At 39.9% G+C, this 18,102-nt stretch overlaps 1 protein-coding gene across 1 annotated transcript in view; it reads left to right on the plus strand.

Moving 5' to 3' along the window:
* Positions 1-18,102, plus strand: part of CACHD1 (cache domain containing 1) — a 108,329-nt gene that overhangs the window by 31,351 nt on the left and 58,876 nt on the right. The window contains exons 2-3 of the mRNA XM_069861857.1: positions 5,019-5,081; positions 16,875-17,023. Coding sequence (XP_069717958.1) covers positions 5,019-5,081; positions 16,875-17,023 — 212 coding nt within the window. The remainder of the gene's footprint in view (positions 1-5,018; positions 5,082-16,874; positions 17,024-18,102) is intronic.

Here is an 18,102-nt window from a genome sequence, read left to right on the forward strand (position 1 = left end):
TAAAGATATCTGTTGCTGCTTGACAAATAATGTAATGAAAATAATTGGTTAGATCCATTCTGAAAACTTGTTCTCTGAAACCCACAAAAAGACACGGGCATTTGAAGTGTGATGTTGGGACATTCCTTTTAGTCCTGTAGCTGCTGTGTCTGTCCCTGAGCTGAGCAGGGTCTGCGATACCAAGCTGCTGCCGTCATCGCCCTTGTCCAACCGGGTCTGCATTCTGCTGTGTTTTCCTCCAATTTACTTTAGTTTCTTATGTATATAGTATATTCCTAGAGAAAGGCATGAAGCATGTCCTTGATCTCATGGGAACCCACTATTTAATGTTTCCCGGGTTTAAAAAATGGTAACGAAACATAATGTGATATTGCTTCAGACACTGCAAAAATAAACTCCAGACAGAAGCCATAGGTCTCCCTCAAGATAATCTCACTCTCCTAGTTTCATCAAAAAAAGGATTTGTTATATATTTGTTTGCTCACCACTTTTTAAAACATTCACCTTTAAAATAAGAAACAGACCCTGGTTAATAGCTGCTTAAAGATTAAAAAGTTTTGCCACCCTGCTGAGCTAATACTGCATGTATTTGACAAGTGTAGTAGCAGTTTGCTACTGCTATTTTGTCTACTTTTTAAACATTGGTTTAATATTTTTTAGTATTGTTGAGTTTTTTCATACTGTCGTTTCCCTGATGTGATAGGCAATAGCAGGCTACTTTTCAAATCTGCTGAAAGTTGTGGGGTTTTTTTCCCCCCTCTTTAAAACCTTGCAATATTGATGCTAAAACAACTTCAATATATTTACAGCTCAGAGTGTACTTTGCTAATTCTGTCTTTGTTTTTCCTGATACTTTTTGCTCAAAGAATGTTTTTTTTGTCAGTAGGGAGACGGATTCATATCTCATCTGGCAAATACAGTGATGTGCAAATGGTTGAATGCTCTGCGGAGCAGTTGATGCTTGTATTTTGGTTGGGGACCTCAGAAGCTTGGGGTTGGTGGCTTATTTCTATTTGTTTTGATGCACTGCTGACCAGGGGCTTTTGAAGTCTTTTCTCAATGCAGTGCATTGTTGCTGATTTTACTTTCATCTCAAGGAACTGAGGGAACAAGCCAGTTAATATTTTACTTTCTGTGCTAATCTTGGTTTAGAGTCACCTCCCAGATTTGAAATGTGATTTGCCTTCAGCTGCGAATTATAAATAAGTCTCCTAAGCCTTGTTACAGCACAACACTAAGCTAAATCCAAGCTACCCCTTATCTCTGGCTGGGTAGGAAACCTGACTCCTTCCTAAGGGTTTGGGTGCTGCTCCCATTCATCACTGTCAGACCCCAACTGTGGGAGGCATTGGATGGTGGTGGCCCTATATTGCCCAGCCCAGAGCACCCCAGCTCTCAGATCCTCTCATCACTTCCCGAGTTATCTTGCTTATCAAGTATTTCTCCTGTTGTTCAAAGCTAAAAGTGAGGCAGGCTGGCGGCACAGGGAAGCACTTGGTTGTGGGTAAAGTCATTAAAGGATGGATCTAGATACCACAGAAGAATATTTTCTAGGAAGTTGCAAGTGCTTTGACCCAGACAGGTAATCAAAAAGCTTAGGAAAGCAAGAGAGTCTGAAAGGCTCAAAACATGTATTTGTAAAACAAATCCCAGGTTTCTCAGGACTCCGGTCATCCTCTGTGGCTCGTAGGGACCCATCACTTGGCTTGCCTGAAGTCTGCGCGTCTCAGAGCTGTCACAGATTGCCAGAAATCTGCAGTGGGCCCTGCAGACACTGTGATTTTCTCTTTCTAGGCTTCTGTTTGTGTAGCTAAATGTGAGCACCGTGTTCAATAAGGGAAGGAAGGATTAGGAGTATGAGTGATGTGCCGAGCATTGTGCTGCGCCGAGCATTGTGCTGCTGCGTTCAGGTGTTGCCGCAGGCACAGGGGCCCCAGGGATGGCACAGGGCTTTGTGCTCAGCCTCTGTCAGGCCCATCGGGTTTAAATGTGGGTATAAACAGCAGTTGATTGATACAGACAGAGAAGTGTTATTTCTCTCTAAGCATCCCCAACGTTTCAGTAATTTGAAAAGAAAATTACACTTTCACTGGCTTTCTAATTTAGACCTGGCTAACTCTGGACTGGTGTCGTGTCTGAAGATTGCGTTTGGAACAAAATACGGAAAATACAGATGCCTCAAAACTCCTGAGTTTTGATGAAGTTTTCCATTTTGTTTTCTTCTGAATGTTGTGTTTGAAAACTGATGCTTTGTGGCAGCAGTAGCTGGAGTGAATGAAGCAAGGCTTGCTTTCCATGCCTGGCTGAGTGGTGGCAGCACAAAGGAGTTGTTACAAAATGGTGATTTCTAAACCAAATCTTGAAATTTAATTCCAAGTTTGGAGCAAGCTTTTGGGAAAAAAATTGCTTTTGTTTCCATTTATTTTTTTAAATCAAAAAACTTTGTGGAAGTCTGATGAAACCAAGCCATTGGAGGAGTTGCAGTGCTGTGTGCATGTGTGGAGTTGACCGATGTTCAGTGAGAACTTGAATATTCATTAAGATTGTAACAAAATAGCTGATGATAGCAAAAGCATAGGGTAAATGGAGAAAATAAAATAAAATGCTGTGTAAGGGCTTGAGGCCGTGTGTGATGTGGAGGGCTTGGGAGTGGTGGTGGGATGCAGATAGCTCGGTGTCCAGCTAGGCAGGGGAAAGGCTCGAGGCCAAACCAGTGCCGGGTCTGCAGCCTTCATGTGTTGTGAGAGCGACTGCTGATGGGTTACGGCAAATAATCTCAGGCAAGCATCTCACTAAACATGTGCATAATTGTTCCTGTTGGAGTGAACTTTGCTGAGCAGATGATAGCAGACTGACTCAATTAAACAATGAGGGGTGGGAAGAATAAGGTACGGATGCTAATGTGCTGTGTAAAATGCAATGGGCAAGTTCTCAATACTAAGGCTATTTTTATGAGTTTCTGGAGCTGACTTGCTCCTGCGTCTGTGAAGTTCCTTTCACTTCATTTGGAGGTTACCACTTAGCTCTGGTTTTCTACTTAAAATTTAGATCACTTTTAAGTTAATTAAATGAGCTTAAATACACAGGGAGACGTTCTTGGCTTTGGGTGCAGTTGTGCATAGGAGTTCTTGAACAGAGCACTCATGTTTCAAGTAATGGAGCTGTACCTGGGTAGGGGATGAGCAGTTAACATGTAGCTCGGTGTACGATGGCTCACGTCTTCCTGTGTTTCTCTGCCCTTATTTAGTTTTTAGTGTTAGTTCAGGCTCACTGTCTGTGATGGTGGTTTGACTAACAGGCTCCCACTACATCCCCCACTCCCCTGCTGACATGCACAGAGCTTTTAATTAAAAAGCAGAAGATACCATAATGTTTGCAAGTACTTGTTTAAATTATTAATCAAGCAAAAATAGGTAAAAAAAACCCTAGCCCAGTGGCCAAATCAATTCCTGCTGGCACTGTGGCACTTCTATAGCCATGTATAGTATTCTCTGGCATAATTTTCAAAGTTCATAAACACATCTATGTGTTAAAGGGGTGGAGGAAGGGGTCAGCTTTGTGTTAAGGACAGAAAGCTTCATTCTCTGTAGCTGATGGTCTATTTCCTTCTTGTGCCTTTTGATGTCTGGAGACTAAATGCTGCATGGAGAGAAAAATTCAATTCATTTAAAACATTTTGCATCAAAAGGACGTGCTTTAATGTATCTTCTTCTGATGTTTAAATTATCTTTTCATCTCATGAGGGGGGAGGAAAAAAAGCTAACATGTTTGTAGTTAAAGTACCCAAGCAGAACTTTAAACAAGGGTCTGGAAGAAGAGGAAATCTCAATGTACAGGCAGCTTTTAAGTGTAGATGCCTTTTTTCTCCCTCCCCCCACCTTCTACTTGGCTCTCTGAGACTTGTAAACCAAAGAGATTTATTGCTACCCTTCCAAATGCTTCTTTAGAATTAAGAGATCAAATTTCTGGAATTCCTGAAGTCCTCAGGAGGGAGAGGGATAAGGGAAAGTGATGATGCTAAGTGGAGCAGAGCACACCGAAGGGTTTTCCAGCTTGGTTTTGCTGCATACAGCCTTACCAGTAGGAAATCAGCAAAACCTGCATGAAGAAAACTGTTGCAGTTGTGGACTAATGATTACACTGGATTTGGATGAAATGTAGATGTCATCAGTAATCACAGTTGTTATTGCTAATAATTTTGAGAGCTGACCCTGGTTTATTGTGTTGCTGTAAACAAGAACCGTAGTAATTTCACAGCTATCACCTCAAGAAAGGTTTTTTTGTAGGTTTTTGACCCCACTGGCCCTAAGGGGAAAGCTTCCCCTGGGAATGAGAGATTGTGAAAGAGAAACTTAGGTCTATGAGGAGAACTTTTCAGGAATGCTGTCAATGTAACCCAAAATCCTTCCAACCTTATTTTTAAGTCTGAAAGTGGAATATTAACAAATTGGTTTTTTCTACCACGTAACCACTGGTGATGGCATTGTGGCTCTTGCCTGCGGAGGCACAGTGGATGGAGGCAATGGATGGGAAGCTTGCCCAGGGAAGGACATATTGATCTCACTTCTATCATCTAATATGTTCTTTTTCTGCCATTAGTGAGCCCGGTTTGGTTGTGTTTAAAACCAAGTCTTGTTTCTTTCCTTATCAGATACCAAATAGGTCTCTGTGTTAGTTTTAAAAATAGTTATGTGGGGTTAAATGTTTGCACTGGCAGTAGCTTTGAAATGCAAAATATTTTTGGTATAGCACCTTATGTCAGTTCAGTAAATTAATAGATGTTTAGCAAAAAACTGTGTAGACGTTTTCCTTCAAAACCAAAATGAGCCTCTTCACGCAGATACAGAAACAGGTATATGGAGATGGGATTCCCCTGAGGTACGCCTGGCAATTGACTCTGCAGGTGAAATGGTCGTTTTCTGACACCACCTTCCTCACCTACGTGCCTTTTGAAGCTTCGTTAATGTGCTATTTATGACAAAAGATATCTTACGCATAATTTCTGATTTTTCTTGCAGAGGATATTCAACTCCTTTGTGTACACGGAGAAAATATCAAATGGAGAAAGTGAAGTTCAACAGGTGAGTCCAAAAGCCCCTTCCACCCTCTTGCTGCCTGGTGGCAGTGTTACAAAGGCAGAGGCAATATAGAAATTACTGCTTGTCTGGATTTATTGTGGCCAGTTTCCTAGTGTCCGGCACAATCATAAACATCTCCGTTTATATTCTATTCCATTTATTGGTATATGGGCTGATTACGTGTTTGAGTTTTGTATTGCCATGAAACATAGAATCATAGAATGGTTTGGGTTGGAAGGGGTCTTAAAGATCATCTAGTTCCGACCCCCCTGCCATGGGACACATCCCACTAGACCAGGCTGCCCAAGGCCCATCCGGCCTGGCCTTGAACACCTCCAGGGATGGGGCATCTACAGCTTCCCTGGGCAACCTGTGCCAGTGCCTCACCACCCTCATGGTGAAGAAATCTCTCCTGTTTAGTCTAAATCTGCCCCTCTCCTCTCTATAGCCATCCCCCCCTCATCCTACTACATGCCATTGTAAAAAGTCCCTCCCCAGCTGTCTTATATGCCCTGGTCAGGTACTGGATGCTCCCTTCAGGTGCTGGAAAGGTTTTCCATCTGCTTTGTGTGAGTCCTTCCCTTAGAAACAAAAGAGCAGAGGCGGAGCTGGGGGCTCGTGTAATATCTCACATCAATTGACTGGCTTTCAAATTGGAAGTGTCTCTTTTTAAATTGTTTTCATTCAGAGCAAGCCCAGTAATACTATTTATGAATGTGGAAACGCTATCAGTTGCTTTGTGTGAACAGCCACAGCCTCATGTGTAACAGTTGCGGCTGAGGGTTTTTTTGTAGTTTTGTGGGGATTCTTCTTGCAGGAATGCATTTTAAAATCTACCTCTTAACATTGAGATAACATGTCTGAACACACAGGCTGCTTGCATTTTAATACATGCATATATTGGGAAAATTAATCTTGACTCAATTCTAAAACAGATCAAACAGATCTCATTTTCTTAGATAAGAAATGGATGTACTGATGCTGTATGCTCACAACTGCACCTTTGTGCTGAATGGGATGAATATTGATAGAAGAGGCCACTGCCCTATGTGGGCAGCCTGTGCACCTGAACAAAGAACCAGCTTTTCCTTCCCATTTAAGCATGGACTGTCTTGCACAACTTTCAGCAAGTAACCTGACCTTCCTAGACCCCTATTGAACCAGTTCAATGTTTAGGGAAAACAAATGTGCCTCAGAGCAGGGCTCTCCCCTGGGAAAAGGGAATGCTCTCCAGCTGTGCAGGTAGCATGATCTGTGCATGAGCTGTTATTCCTGGTTCCCAAGAGCATAACAGTATGTTGCATGCTCATGTGCACTGAAACTGGTTATGTTACAGAACTCTAAATTGAGTTTATTGTAAATAGTAAAATTACCAGACCTTTTTCCCAAGGAGAAAGTCAAAGCAGATCTGGATCAAATGGGATTGTGAATCCCCGCATACTCTTTTTAAACTTCTGAGTTTGCATTGGAGAACAGGACTCAGCTCCTCTTCTGTTTCAGAAGAAATATGGGGGCTTTTGATGGGATTATGATAAATGTAGGAATTTAATTTATTTGCAGAAAGTAAAATAGTTTAGGAAAAGTTCTGCTGACACTGAATTTGTGTTTAATCAAACCCAAGTCTTTGGCATAGAAGGATTGTCCCATGCTGGGATTAAAGTGTGTAACACTGCCAGCAGAGAAATTTGATAAATATAAGAGCATTGAATTAATGATCTATAATTTAAATGAAACTCTCAGATTGACATCATACAAATTTTAAGGTGTATCTCTTGTATGTTTAATCATAAAAATGACAGAGTTTGTGTTGAGGGTAAAACAGTGAAGTTCCCCTCTGGTACTGTTTGTGTCTGCGTGAGGTGTTTGACGAGATACTTGTGTGCGTGGGAAACAAGAGAAGAAACCAGAGCAACACAATAATCCTAGTAAGTCACACTAATTCTGGTATTAACGATTGCTTGACCTCGCAGGTAATAGTGTGTCAACCACTGTAAAAGAAGTTAGACTTTTCAGGTTTTTCCTAGCTTTGTTTAGTTAGAAGACTTTTGATATGGGTTTTTCCTGAAGTTGCATCGTTTCATGGGAGTCTGTCCTGTGATTCTAGTTGTCTGTAGAAATACATTTCTCATTTTCAGTCATCACAGATGAGCTCATCACCTATAATACAAGAGTAAAAAATGTGGGGAGGGATAAATAAGCCAGAAGGACATTCCCTTTTCTGGTTTTGATCACACTGCCTGTGTTATGCCACCTTTCCTGCTTTTCTTCTCAAGTGAATTTTGCGGTAGACTTTCCACACATTTAATAATTATCCTTAATCTCACCTAGGTTTGTTTTTTATTAAACAGTCACAAGTATGAGTGCCATGACACGGGGGCAGCAGATTTGCCTTTAATGTTGTATTGGAACCCTTCAATTATTTTTTTATGTCGCCTCTCTTCCAAGAAACCCTCTGAATTATTTTTCTTTTTTGACCACCTCTCATTGGAGAACACATAACTAAGAAGAGGTTATATGGAACTGAGTTTAATGACATCCTCTTCTTTTCGTGTGACTTGTACCTTTTTGCCCCTGGAGGTCCAGATGCGTTTGGCTGTGTATTTGAGTAGTTAATTTCGTATCATTGTTATTAATTTATACAATTTGAATGTGTGCTCCTACTAGTAATTTGGGCATACTTTCTTTTTTTAATCTATTGGTGAGATATTGTAAATAATAAATAAAATAAAAATAGGATGTCCAGATTATGATCCCATAGAAGAATTTTGCTGCTTGGAAAGGCATCGTGCTATTGGTGATGCCATGTGGTTGATTCATGTGGTGCCCAAGGCTAGATGTGCACGAACAGTGATGGTTCAGCAGTGCAGTCAGGAGATGCTGCACTGGGTGTGATCCTGGAGCCTCAAATCCACATTCAGGAGGCTTTGCCTTCTCTCCGAGTATGCGCAGATGGGCGATCGCGTGCAAAGGGACCACGAAAGGGTAATTGTCACCCGAGTTTAAAAGTTTAAATCTGAAACCATCCTGACGTCTTAAAAGAAGGGTTTGTCAGCTTTGACATCGCGCTAGGGTAACATTTTTGTCGAGTAATTCTGGGTGGTCTGCACACCGCAAAAGGGCCATGTGGGCTAGATTATACATATCAGATGGCTTTTGAAAGCCAAAAGCATTTTTGAGAAACCAAGAAACTGGATTAATACTTCTTTGAAGTCTTAACTATTGATTCTCCACTTAGGAAAAGGCGCTGCTTGTTTCCCTGCCACAGATGTACGTATTCACCCTAAGTTGACATAAATAACTGTCTAAACACTGTAGGTAGTGTGATGAATTCAGAGCTGTCAGAGGAGAAAAACGAGGCCCTGGTGAAGCATAATTACTGTGGTTAAAAGCTCAACAGTGAAGTGGAGAGAAGAATAATTGAGCACTTCTGTTTCATTAATAACTAGGTCTTTTAGCCCTAATGAATCACAAGCAATGTAACTGGAGTTTTACAAGTAATAGTAGTACATGGAACAGTATCGTCTTGAGCAAATGCAAACAAATGTAAGCAAATTAAATCCCCTGTCACTCATTCCTGTTTTTGTCATTCATTAACATTTTCTTCACAACTGATACCCAAAGGCAATTATTTACACGTTTATGTCAGCTGGGATTTTTTTCTGGCAAGACCACTGAATTGTTGTGGGGGCTAGGTTTTTTTTATACCAAACTGTGAAAATAATGACTTTGTTTGTTGAGAAGTGAATAACTACAGCTGTTGGCCTTCAGGCCTAACTATTTAATATGTTTGGCTTTCTTCAAGCCACACAAGGAGTGGGTTACCTTTTGACGTTAAACTGCTTATGCTTTTAAGGTCGACGGTTATAGAATTACTATTGTACGTAACAGATGAAACATTTTTTGCTTTTACTAGGCTATTAAAACTTGGATGGCAGTTGCCAAAAGTGACTTGAATTCCTTTCCTATAAGTTATTTCAATGTCCGTGAACTTGCATACAATATGAAAATTTAATGGTGTGAACCAGAGGTATGAATAAAGTGGAAAATGGTTAGTTTTATTATGGGAAAATCTAGATTAGCTGTTTTCAAGGAAGTCAGCATTTGTTCAGTGGCCTGCCAAGCATCTGGTTTCTGTGACTATGAAACTGGCCTCCAAGGAGGAGAGGGGACTTGATGCAGTTTTGCACAGGAGCGTATTTACCAGCTTCATGCAGGGAAGTCTTGATGTGTTGAACTCTGGCAGGGAAGTTGGAGCACAGCAACAGCGACATCTCTGCAGACAGAAATTCATAATCATTTATTGTGTTTCTGTCTGCCCATCCATCCTGAGGAAAGAAGTAACAGCAGATAAATAAATTATAATAGTTGAGGTGGTCAATTGCAAATATGCATATGTCAGCTGAAAATCACCTTGCTGGAATATTCATGGAATACTCACTGCTGTTAGACAACTGGGAAGGACAGGGGCGGGGGGAGGATTTTAATTTAGAATAAGTGAATGCACAGGCAATGTGATATGCCTTTTGTCATTATGTTTTTCCTTGTTCAATGTATCCTTCTCTCCATGGAACTCCTGTGTCTAGAGCAAGAAGGCTGTCATTCCTTTTCCTTCTAGCTCCTTCAGAGCATAATTATCATCCATAAAGATAGTCTTTATGTTTTGCATAAATCTTCCAGGAGCATTCTTCTTGCAATACAATTATTTTTAATTTAGAAATGCTTATGTTTTGGAGTTAATAAAAATTAAGACTATATGGCCTTAAGGGTCTTTTCAAACCTAAATGAGTCTATGATTATAAACCAGATGGTTAAAAAAACAGACATCAAATGATACCTTGCCTAATCTGAAGTGAAACTTATTTTGTTTTTTAAACTTTGCTACATTTGTTGTCAATCTGCTAGAGAACTTTTTTATCTGGATTTGGGGATTTTTTTTTTTTTTTCCATATCTGACTACAAACTGACAGATTCACTGTTCGAAGTTTTGCTTTGCATTGCTATTATGCTCCTGATGGACTGAAATAATTTCATACTTTGATTTTTACTGTCATACTTGGGCAAGTTCAGTGAAGTGTGTGTTATTCATTTGAGTTACAATAATTAGGAATTTTAAGTGGGATACAGCTGCTGAGGATTTCTTGCCCTGGCAGGACTCTTTTTTTTTCACATACTTTTAAATACAAAGCACTGTATGAGTGAACGGCATGTGTTCGTTTGCTTGTGAAGGGTTCTTCTCTGATGACTATTAGGGAAGTTGCGTTTATAGACAGCATCAGCTTTAGCTCTGAAATTACTGTAAAGGGTGGAAGTTGTGCCCTCTAGATTGGACACAGGCACTGACTGAGTTTGGGAGAGAGCTCTAAAGATCAAATTGCTGTTTTGCAAACTCTGTTGACTTTGTGGCAGAGGGAGAGCAATAGATTTAAGGTGAATAAAAATCCTAGGTGGTGCTATTACTATGGTTTTCTTTCATTGAATCCTTATGCTGTTGGGCTGCTGTCCTCGTCTAGGTTTCTGGGGGACTTTCTCACAGCCCGTGTAACACTCCTTAGGTAATACACTTTTATTTATAAGCCAGACTTCTCTTGGTTTGGTTTTTAATTTTATTTGATTCCTCTCTTACCAGCTGCGAGGTGATGGTATTATGTTCAGAACTGTAGCCATTTATTGTTTTCCCTTATTCTTCTTAGCCAGTTGATTTGTGTTCTATTAGTTGTAGGGTTTTTAATAAGCTGTGGGACAGGATGCAGCTATCTCTACATGTGTGTTCTTTGCATGTTCCTTGCCAAGGCCAGCTTCATGTCAGATGACAGCTATGCACAAGATGTTCTCTATCCCTTCAGGAAATGTCTTAGTTATAAAAATAATTAAAATAAGTTTAAGGAGATCTTTTGCAGTTGTACTAGTGACATCACATAATTTCTTTTACATATTTTTTATTAAGATGGGATATCTTTCTGCAATCAAGCTGTGCCTCAGGCTGGAAGAAACAGTTGTATTGGTGAAGGACATGGGCCGTCAAGTGCCTTCCTGGCTTTACAGTGATAGAAATGAACACATTTGCATCCTCTGTCACCAAACACGAATAACGTGTCTCCCTTGCTCTTCTCCTTTGTGGTGGAAGGATGATGCTCTCGGTTGCACTTGGCTGCCTCTTCATGTCACGCGTTATCGGTCAGTGCCCATGGCTGACAGCTTTGACATGCCAATCCAGCACCAGACTCATGCAAAAACAGCACGGCAGCCTTGGAGAAAGCAAATGTTGTTCTGAGCAACATTATTAGCACAGATAGGGTCCTGAGGTATGTGCCCTGGGTGCCGCTCTGCTTGCTTAGGTTTTGTAGTAGCGGTAAGAGAAAGCTCTGTGCTTGCCATAATTGCTCTCCTCTTGGCTGGCAAGGTGCAAGTGGTAAGGCCTAGCTGACGTCTCAGCATGCAGTTCTTTAGTTTGGTTTGCATTTTTTTATTTGGTTGCTTTTGGACTAGGTAAATAGATTTTGAAGTCTTTTGAGAGGATATGTACCAGCATGTGTATGCTGAAATGTCTAGATTTTGCTATTGAGCATGACATCTCCCTGGTGATGAAAAGTGATATGCTCACATGATGTTCAATTTTATGCCAATTAATTATAAGCCTTCTGATAAAAGACAATATTGTATTTCGCGTATTTAAAATATATGTCTCTTTCTCTAGTTTTTATTGTATACGCTGTTTGACATCTTTCTTGGAGTAAGTCTTGGGAAGCCTTGCCAAAGTTGTTGGCTGGTGGAAAACCTCAAATTAATGCTGATCTCTTTGAAGAAATGCACATTGGAAAGTAGTTTCCTGCATCCTGATTGAGTGCTTGAGTCTGTTTTCAGTGTCAGCCAGAGGAGTAGGAATGGATTAAATCTGTTAAAGCAGAGGTGTGGGAAGAAGCTGCTAGTAATTCTACGATTCTTTCCCAAGCCGTGTCCCTCCTGACCTTGGGGGAATTCTGGGTTTGTACAGAACCAGTGGTTTCTTCAAGACTCAAGCATATTAGAAATAAGTATGTTGAAAAAATTCTAGGATAGGAATCTGTGGATGCACAGTAGTGTTGTGATACAGTGGAAGGAGTGCCTGGTGGACATTCGAGAAAGGTACTTTTGTTCCAGGTTCTTCTGGTTTACCGAGGGGATTTAAAAATAAAAATACTAACTAAACTTTTCAATGTGTGAGCAATACTTTTCGAGGAGCCCAGCAGGGTTAAATCCCCAACTGTGAGTTGGTTTTGACATCCATGCCTGTCAAATTCTTTGATACATATTTTATATACAGTCTTGAAAACATTAAAAATATCTTGACTTTCAAGGTACAGCCAGAAATAAAATATAACTTTGGAGCACTGCTTTCCCTCAGCGCTCCCTGAAAAGGAAAGGCTTCAGAGCTGTGAAGCTTTGAGGGGCACACAGCTTTAAAGAAAAGCTTGAGGGAACTATGCAAATGAGGAAAATGTCTCTGGGAAAATTAGAGAACCTCACTGATGTTGTGATGAAAGGTTGTCAGTAGAGATGGTGACAATTGAAGTGCATTACCCATGGGTGCTGTGGTAATAGAAACAGGTGTTACCGTCCAACCTGTCTGCAAACTGGAATGCCTTGGCTGCATGCCAACTGCCAGAAAAAATGTATATTAAAAAATAGAGCTAATGGTTGCATTGTTCAGAGCAAGCACTCATTTTTCATTACTCAATCCTTTAAAATTAAGGAAAAAATACAGAAATACAAAAAAAAAAAAGACGAGAGGAATGACAAGCAAGGCTTTCCCCCCATCCTTTGTTTTTCAAAATGAGTTGAAGAGCACTTCAAGAATAGACCTGAGAATAGTAGCATTTTATGTCATTATGAAGGTATCAAGATTTATTCTATTCTTCATTAAAATGTGTGAATTTGAGCATTTCTGTGGGAGCAGGAAATGTCTGGCATGCTCACTATGTACCCAAGAGTATACTAGAGCATGAGATGTGAGGTGCCTGCCCCTTTTATGTGCCAGGTTCTGAACACAATTTTCCATTTTGCCTTAAAAATGTTTTAAACGATTATGTCAGGGTGCTTTCGTACTTCAGTGCTCTCTCCTTTTCTTCTTTGCTCTCTCTTTTTTTCTATACCTTTGAGGTTTTATAACCAATGTGACATGGGTCTTTGCATGAGTGCGCAGCAACTGTTCTGCTCTAGGTGGGTTATAAAAAGCAGGGTATATGTTTGAAAAAATAATGGCCTTTTGGTTAGAGATTTTAGGTTTTTATTTAGAAAAATAAGAAGCTGATGATTTAAGCCTGCAGCTTTTATTCTGACAGGCTGTAGCAACTGAGAGCATTGCTTCGCAAATGGAATAATGTTTCTGAGCTAATGATGTGAGTGTGCACGCATGCATGGGCACGCGAGGCGTAGATGAGGAGCTAGGAAATATGTACTTTCTGCTGTTGTTTTAATGATGGATAGCTGGAATGCCTGTTCACTGTCATGGATTTTTGTGCTCCAGTGAAGCCCAACTATGGAAGAAGAATTAAGTTAGTTTTGTTAGCCTTCATCCAGATTAAACTTTTCAATTTGTTGAGTTAGAACTGTTTGATTTTAGTAATTTTTTTCAGCTGATTAGCGTGTTACCCTTAGGTTCTTAGCATGATCTATTAATTGTAATCAATTTTCAATGGAAGATTGCTTTTGGGTCATCTTAGCATTACTGACTTTTGAGTTAGCTGATTTTGAAGTGGTTTGGATTGTTGCGAGAACTCTCTTGCTATGAGAGTGCAATGATTTTAGTGTTCTTCAGAACAGACAAACTCAGTTCTTCCAACCTGGCTTGTGTCTGTGGGCAGGGAATAGATGTCTGTGGGGCTCTGGGAGGCTTCAGGTCCCTTGTTGCTGACCTACCCTTGACTCTCTGCCCTGACTGAAGTGTGGGATCCCACTTAATAAAAGTAATGTAATGACTTTGAGCTGCTTAGAGACTTTTTGATGGGAGATGCACTTTAGCTACTAAGCATTTGCTTTTTATCAGCTTCTGAGGTATGGGCTCTTCTGAAAAACTGATTTGTTAGATCTTCAGACTCCACACAGCAGGGTAAAATTCAAAGGCTGTGGGGTGCTTTCATCGTTCGACCTCGGAGGTGAAAACTCATCAGCATTGAAACCTCATCTTGTACAGCATTCATTTATCAGAGAAAAGCAGTGATTCCAAGCAAGAGTCCTGCTCTGGTGCTCCCTGTTAGTGTTTTGTTACTGGCAATGTTGGTCGCGTGGTCCTCTTTTTCAGCGAACTGAAATTTTCTCCCCTTTTTGTGATTTCATGTTGGGACACCAAGGAAGAAGTGTATGGATTCAAGTATCTGATTTAGAGAGTGTTTAAGCGCAAATTTCATTTGCACAAACTGAGAGAGGAACTTGATAAACTATGAAACTTAAATGCTTCCATTTAGGAAATTTGATTGTGTATGTTTGGGACCCTACGGAAGAATACACTTCTCAAGGACACTTTTTAGGATTAGAGTCAGACAAAAAGAAAGTTTACCAGAAAACAGAAAAGGAACTCCCACCAGCTTATTATTGAACAACTGGGAGCAATTTAATAGTGTTGGATGCCTAACAAGGAGAGGGCCATTAGTAGTCATCTGGTGCCTTGGCAATAAATCATTCTAGAAAACTAATTAGATATAATTCTGTGAGTCATTTGAGCAAGGTCCTATTAAAACCTGTGCTCCTAGGAGACCTGTTGTTTAGCTGCAGCATTTGCTGGGAACAATGGAGGCAAAGGCATTGCTGTTATCAGTGTGGGCCTCGTTATTCGCATAACAAAGTAAATCATGATGAAATGTCCTGCTAATAATAGTTAGGAAAGACATTTGTTAGTCCAGAGGATCTGGAACAACCAACTGTGTTTCTCGGCACACAAATGTAGCGGCACCATTAAATAAATCATCCCCGTAGAGTTTGGACCATACTGGGAGCAGGGGAGCTGAATGTTAAGGGTAAACAAGCCAACTTCAGCTCTGAACAAAGTCTGCAGAAGTGCAAAATGCAGTATTTCTAAGTGTTCAGCACCACAGTATGTTGCTTATAGATTATTATCTTTTGTTTACAGTACATTTGGGTGATGGTTAAGTGTAATAGATATGTCTGTGTGAAAAGGACACCTGATGGGCCAGAGGAAATTTTATATGTGTGTGCTCTCTTTCATTGATTTTTTTTTTTTTTTTTTGCTTTGAATGAAAGGCTAGGAGCAAAAGTCTCAGTAAAGTTTCTGATAAAACATGATGCTTCCTAATAAATATATTTACTGTCACATTTGCTAAAATAACAGCCATAAATTTTTTCCCTGCCAAGTCATTAGTTGGGTTCATTGTGAAGCACCTAATGGACTAGACACAAGCGAGCTCTTATCCAACAGCAAAGGAGCTTCAATAGGCCTGTGATGTGTCCCTGTGGGCCCTACCCTTGGTAACACCGTCTGTCTTTGAACTGCTTGGAATCTGTCTGGCACAGAGAGAGGACGGGGCTCTGCATGGGCATAACCGTAGTCTGCAACTGAACAGCAGCAAGCAGAGCTGTTTCTGATGCAGAGCTTGGAAGGATTTATTTGTAAAAATCTTTTGACTTAATTTTTTTTCTTTAAAGAAATTACTATAAAAAAAGAGCTAGTACACAATTTTCTATTTCTAAAGTTAGGTACACTGATTTTTTTAAAGGCCTGAGAGTTGCTGGGGAGAGATGACAGTCTGTTTGTTTTCACTGTTTGAGAGGAGAGAAATAAGACTGTCTAGTCTTACAGTTAATGGTGTAACCTCTAAACCTCGGCTGGATTTGTAAGTGGCTGCCTTTATCAGAGGGACCTCTGACCGCAAAAGGCTTGTGGAAGAATTTCACCTGTGTGAGACGCTCATCGTTATTTTTGTTCTGTTATAACATCAATTATAGATTTTTCATTTGGTTGTTACGTAAAGTCTGTAGCTAAGCTGTTGTAGCTTACGACTAGCCACAGTGAGCTGCTACATCCATAAAGAGAATCCTGTGAAAGTTGCCCAGATATGAGCCTGTGGTGCCTCCCCAGAACACAGCAGGTGAAACAAGAAAAAGCAAGAACTGAGATGGCTTTTTTTGCCCAAATCACAATAAGAACTACGTGAAAGGAGTTGTAAAATACTTCTACTCAGATTCCTGTGACTGAGGAGACTGTTGATGAACAGAGAAATATTCACAGTGGTTTGGAGTTGCATGGATCCTGAGCTTGTTGCCTTATGTAGATCCAGTGTGCTGGCAGTTGTACCATTGGCTGTTTGCTCTTGAAGTGGTAAGGGATTTCTGTGAAGGTGAGGTTCTCTGTAATACCTTAAGTGTCTATTTATAAACTGACTTTTGTCCTGTTTTAGTCTCCATCATGTCCTCGTTAGGCCTTGAAAGAGCATCCTCTTGGAGTTCTTCAGTGGTAAGCCAGTAGTATAGGTAGTCACATCCAGATGTCAGTTCTTAATGAAAGTGAACTTTGATGTAATTGAAGTTTCACTTTTCATACATGCAAAATTCTGTGGTCAATTGCTCATTGCTAAATGGTAAATGTATTTTTATCCTTTTGTATAGACTGCTTTCTGTGGCTAGTATGAGTAATTATTTGCCTTCATAGTGCTTAAGCCACTGAAATAGAAATACAATGAGAAAAGCGGACAACTGTTATCTTTAACATATGCAGGTTTTACTTTTCATTTAAGTTGCTTAACAAAGAACAGGGTAATACAGAGAAACTGGCTTAGTTTTAATCTTTCTTCTTACTATATTTTTTAGTTGGCAAAAAAAATTCGTGAGAAATTTAACCGTTACTTGGATGTTGTGAATCGTAACAAGCAAGTAGTGGAAGCATCATATACTGCTCATCTCACGTCGCCTTTGACTGCAATCCAAGACTGCTGTACAATTCCACCGTCTATGATGGAGTAAGTATTAAATTATGAAATTACTTTTGCTGTCATTTAATATGTGAATAAAAAAGATTATTTCTTTATGAAATAGCTTGTATTTTGTGCTACTCTTGATAACTCTGAAAAATGGGGAAGACAGTACTCCAAAGGCGTTCCTTATATTGTCCTCATGTTCTTTTACATTTGTTACACACACATTTAATGCGGAGCTCTAAATAAGAACTGGGACTCTGCTGTGATGAATCAGATAATGAAACAAAAAGGAAAAAAGCTTATTCCATGCAATTATGGGTTGAACAGTCTTCTATACAAAATGAATCTGCCTATATCCAATATACCGTTTTTGCCTTGAGACACTGCTTACCCTGAATAACTCTTCTGAAGCTTGTCATGAGACCTTTTTTATTTCCTTTGAAACACAGTAACCAAAATCACGAGCTGGTCAGTACATCACATGCTAAAAATATTGCATTACAGTTTAATCGAGTTGATATGCTGCTGTCTGGTACACAAAGATTTACTGGAATTTATCACATTGCTTGGAAACAAATGTGTTTTGTTTTTAAATGCAGGAGTTTTGAGTAGTCTAAATCCAGGCAGTTGGTTGTCTTTAGTCATGTTTTATTATGCTCTGTATTTTCAGAAACTTCTTTGGGTTTCGTAACTGTAGGAAGGTATGATAGGAGGTCTGATTTTTCCAATAAAAATGTAGTAATTTCTTTTAAATGCTCAACAATTTAAATATTTACTCCCGTATGCACTAGAAAAGAACAAGGATAGCTTTCAGTTTATGCACACCTTGATTACAGAGTATGTTTTCATTGTTTATATCTCAATGTTATTTAAAACCATTTTAGAGAGAGGAAGGTAATTGGGGAAATAAATATTAAAAGCTGGCAAAGCAGAGAGGTGAATATTTAGTCCACAGATATCCCCGTTAAGGCTGTACAGTACAATTCTCATTACTTAGTTACTTGGTTTGATAATATTAAATCTGCTGAAGCAGTTACCAGACCAGTCTGTCAGTCTGCAGGACCTTCCAGGCAGCACTTTGCCAAGACCCAGCTGAGTATGTATGCTTGGTGAATGGTGGC

The sequence above is a fragment of the Phaenicophaeus curvirostris genome, chromosome 8 (genome assembly GCF_032191515.1).
Source record: "Phaenicophaeus curvirostris isolate KB17595 chromosome 8, BPBGC_Pcur_1.0, whole genome shotgun sequence".
Lineage (NCBI taxonomy): Eukaryota > Metazoa > Chordata > Aves > Cuculiformes > Cuculidae > Phaenicophaeus > Phaenicophaeus curvirostris.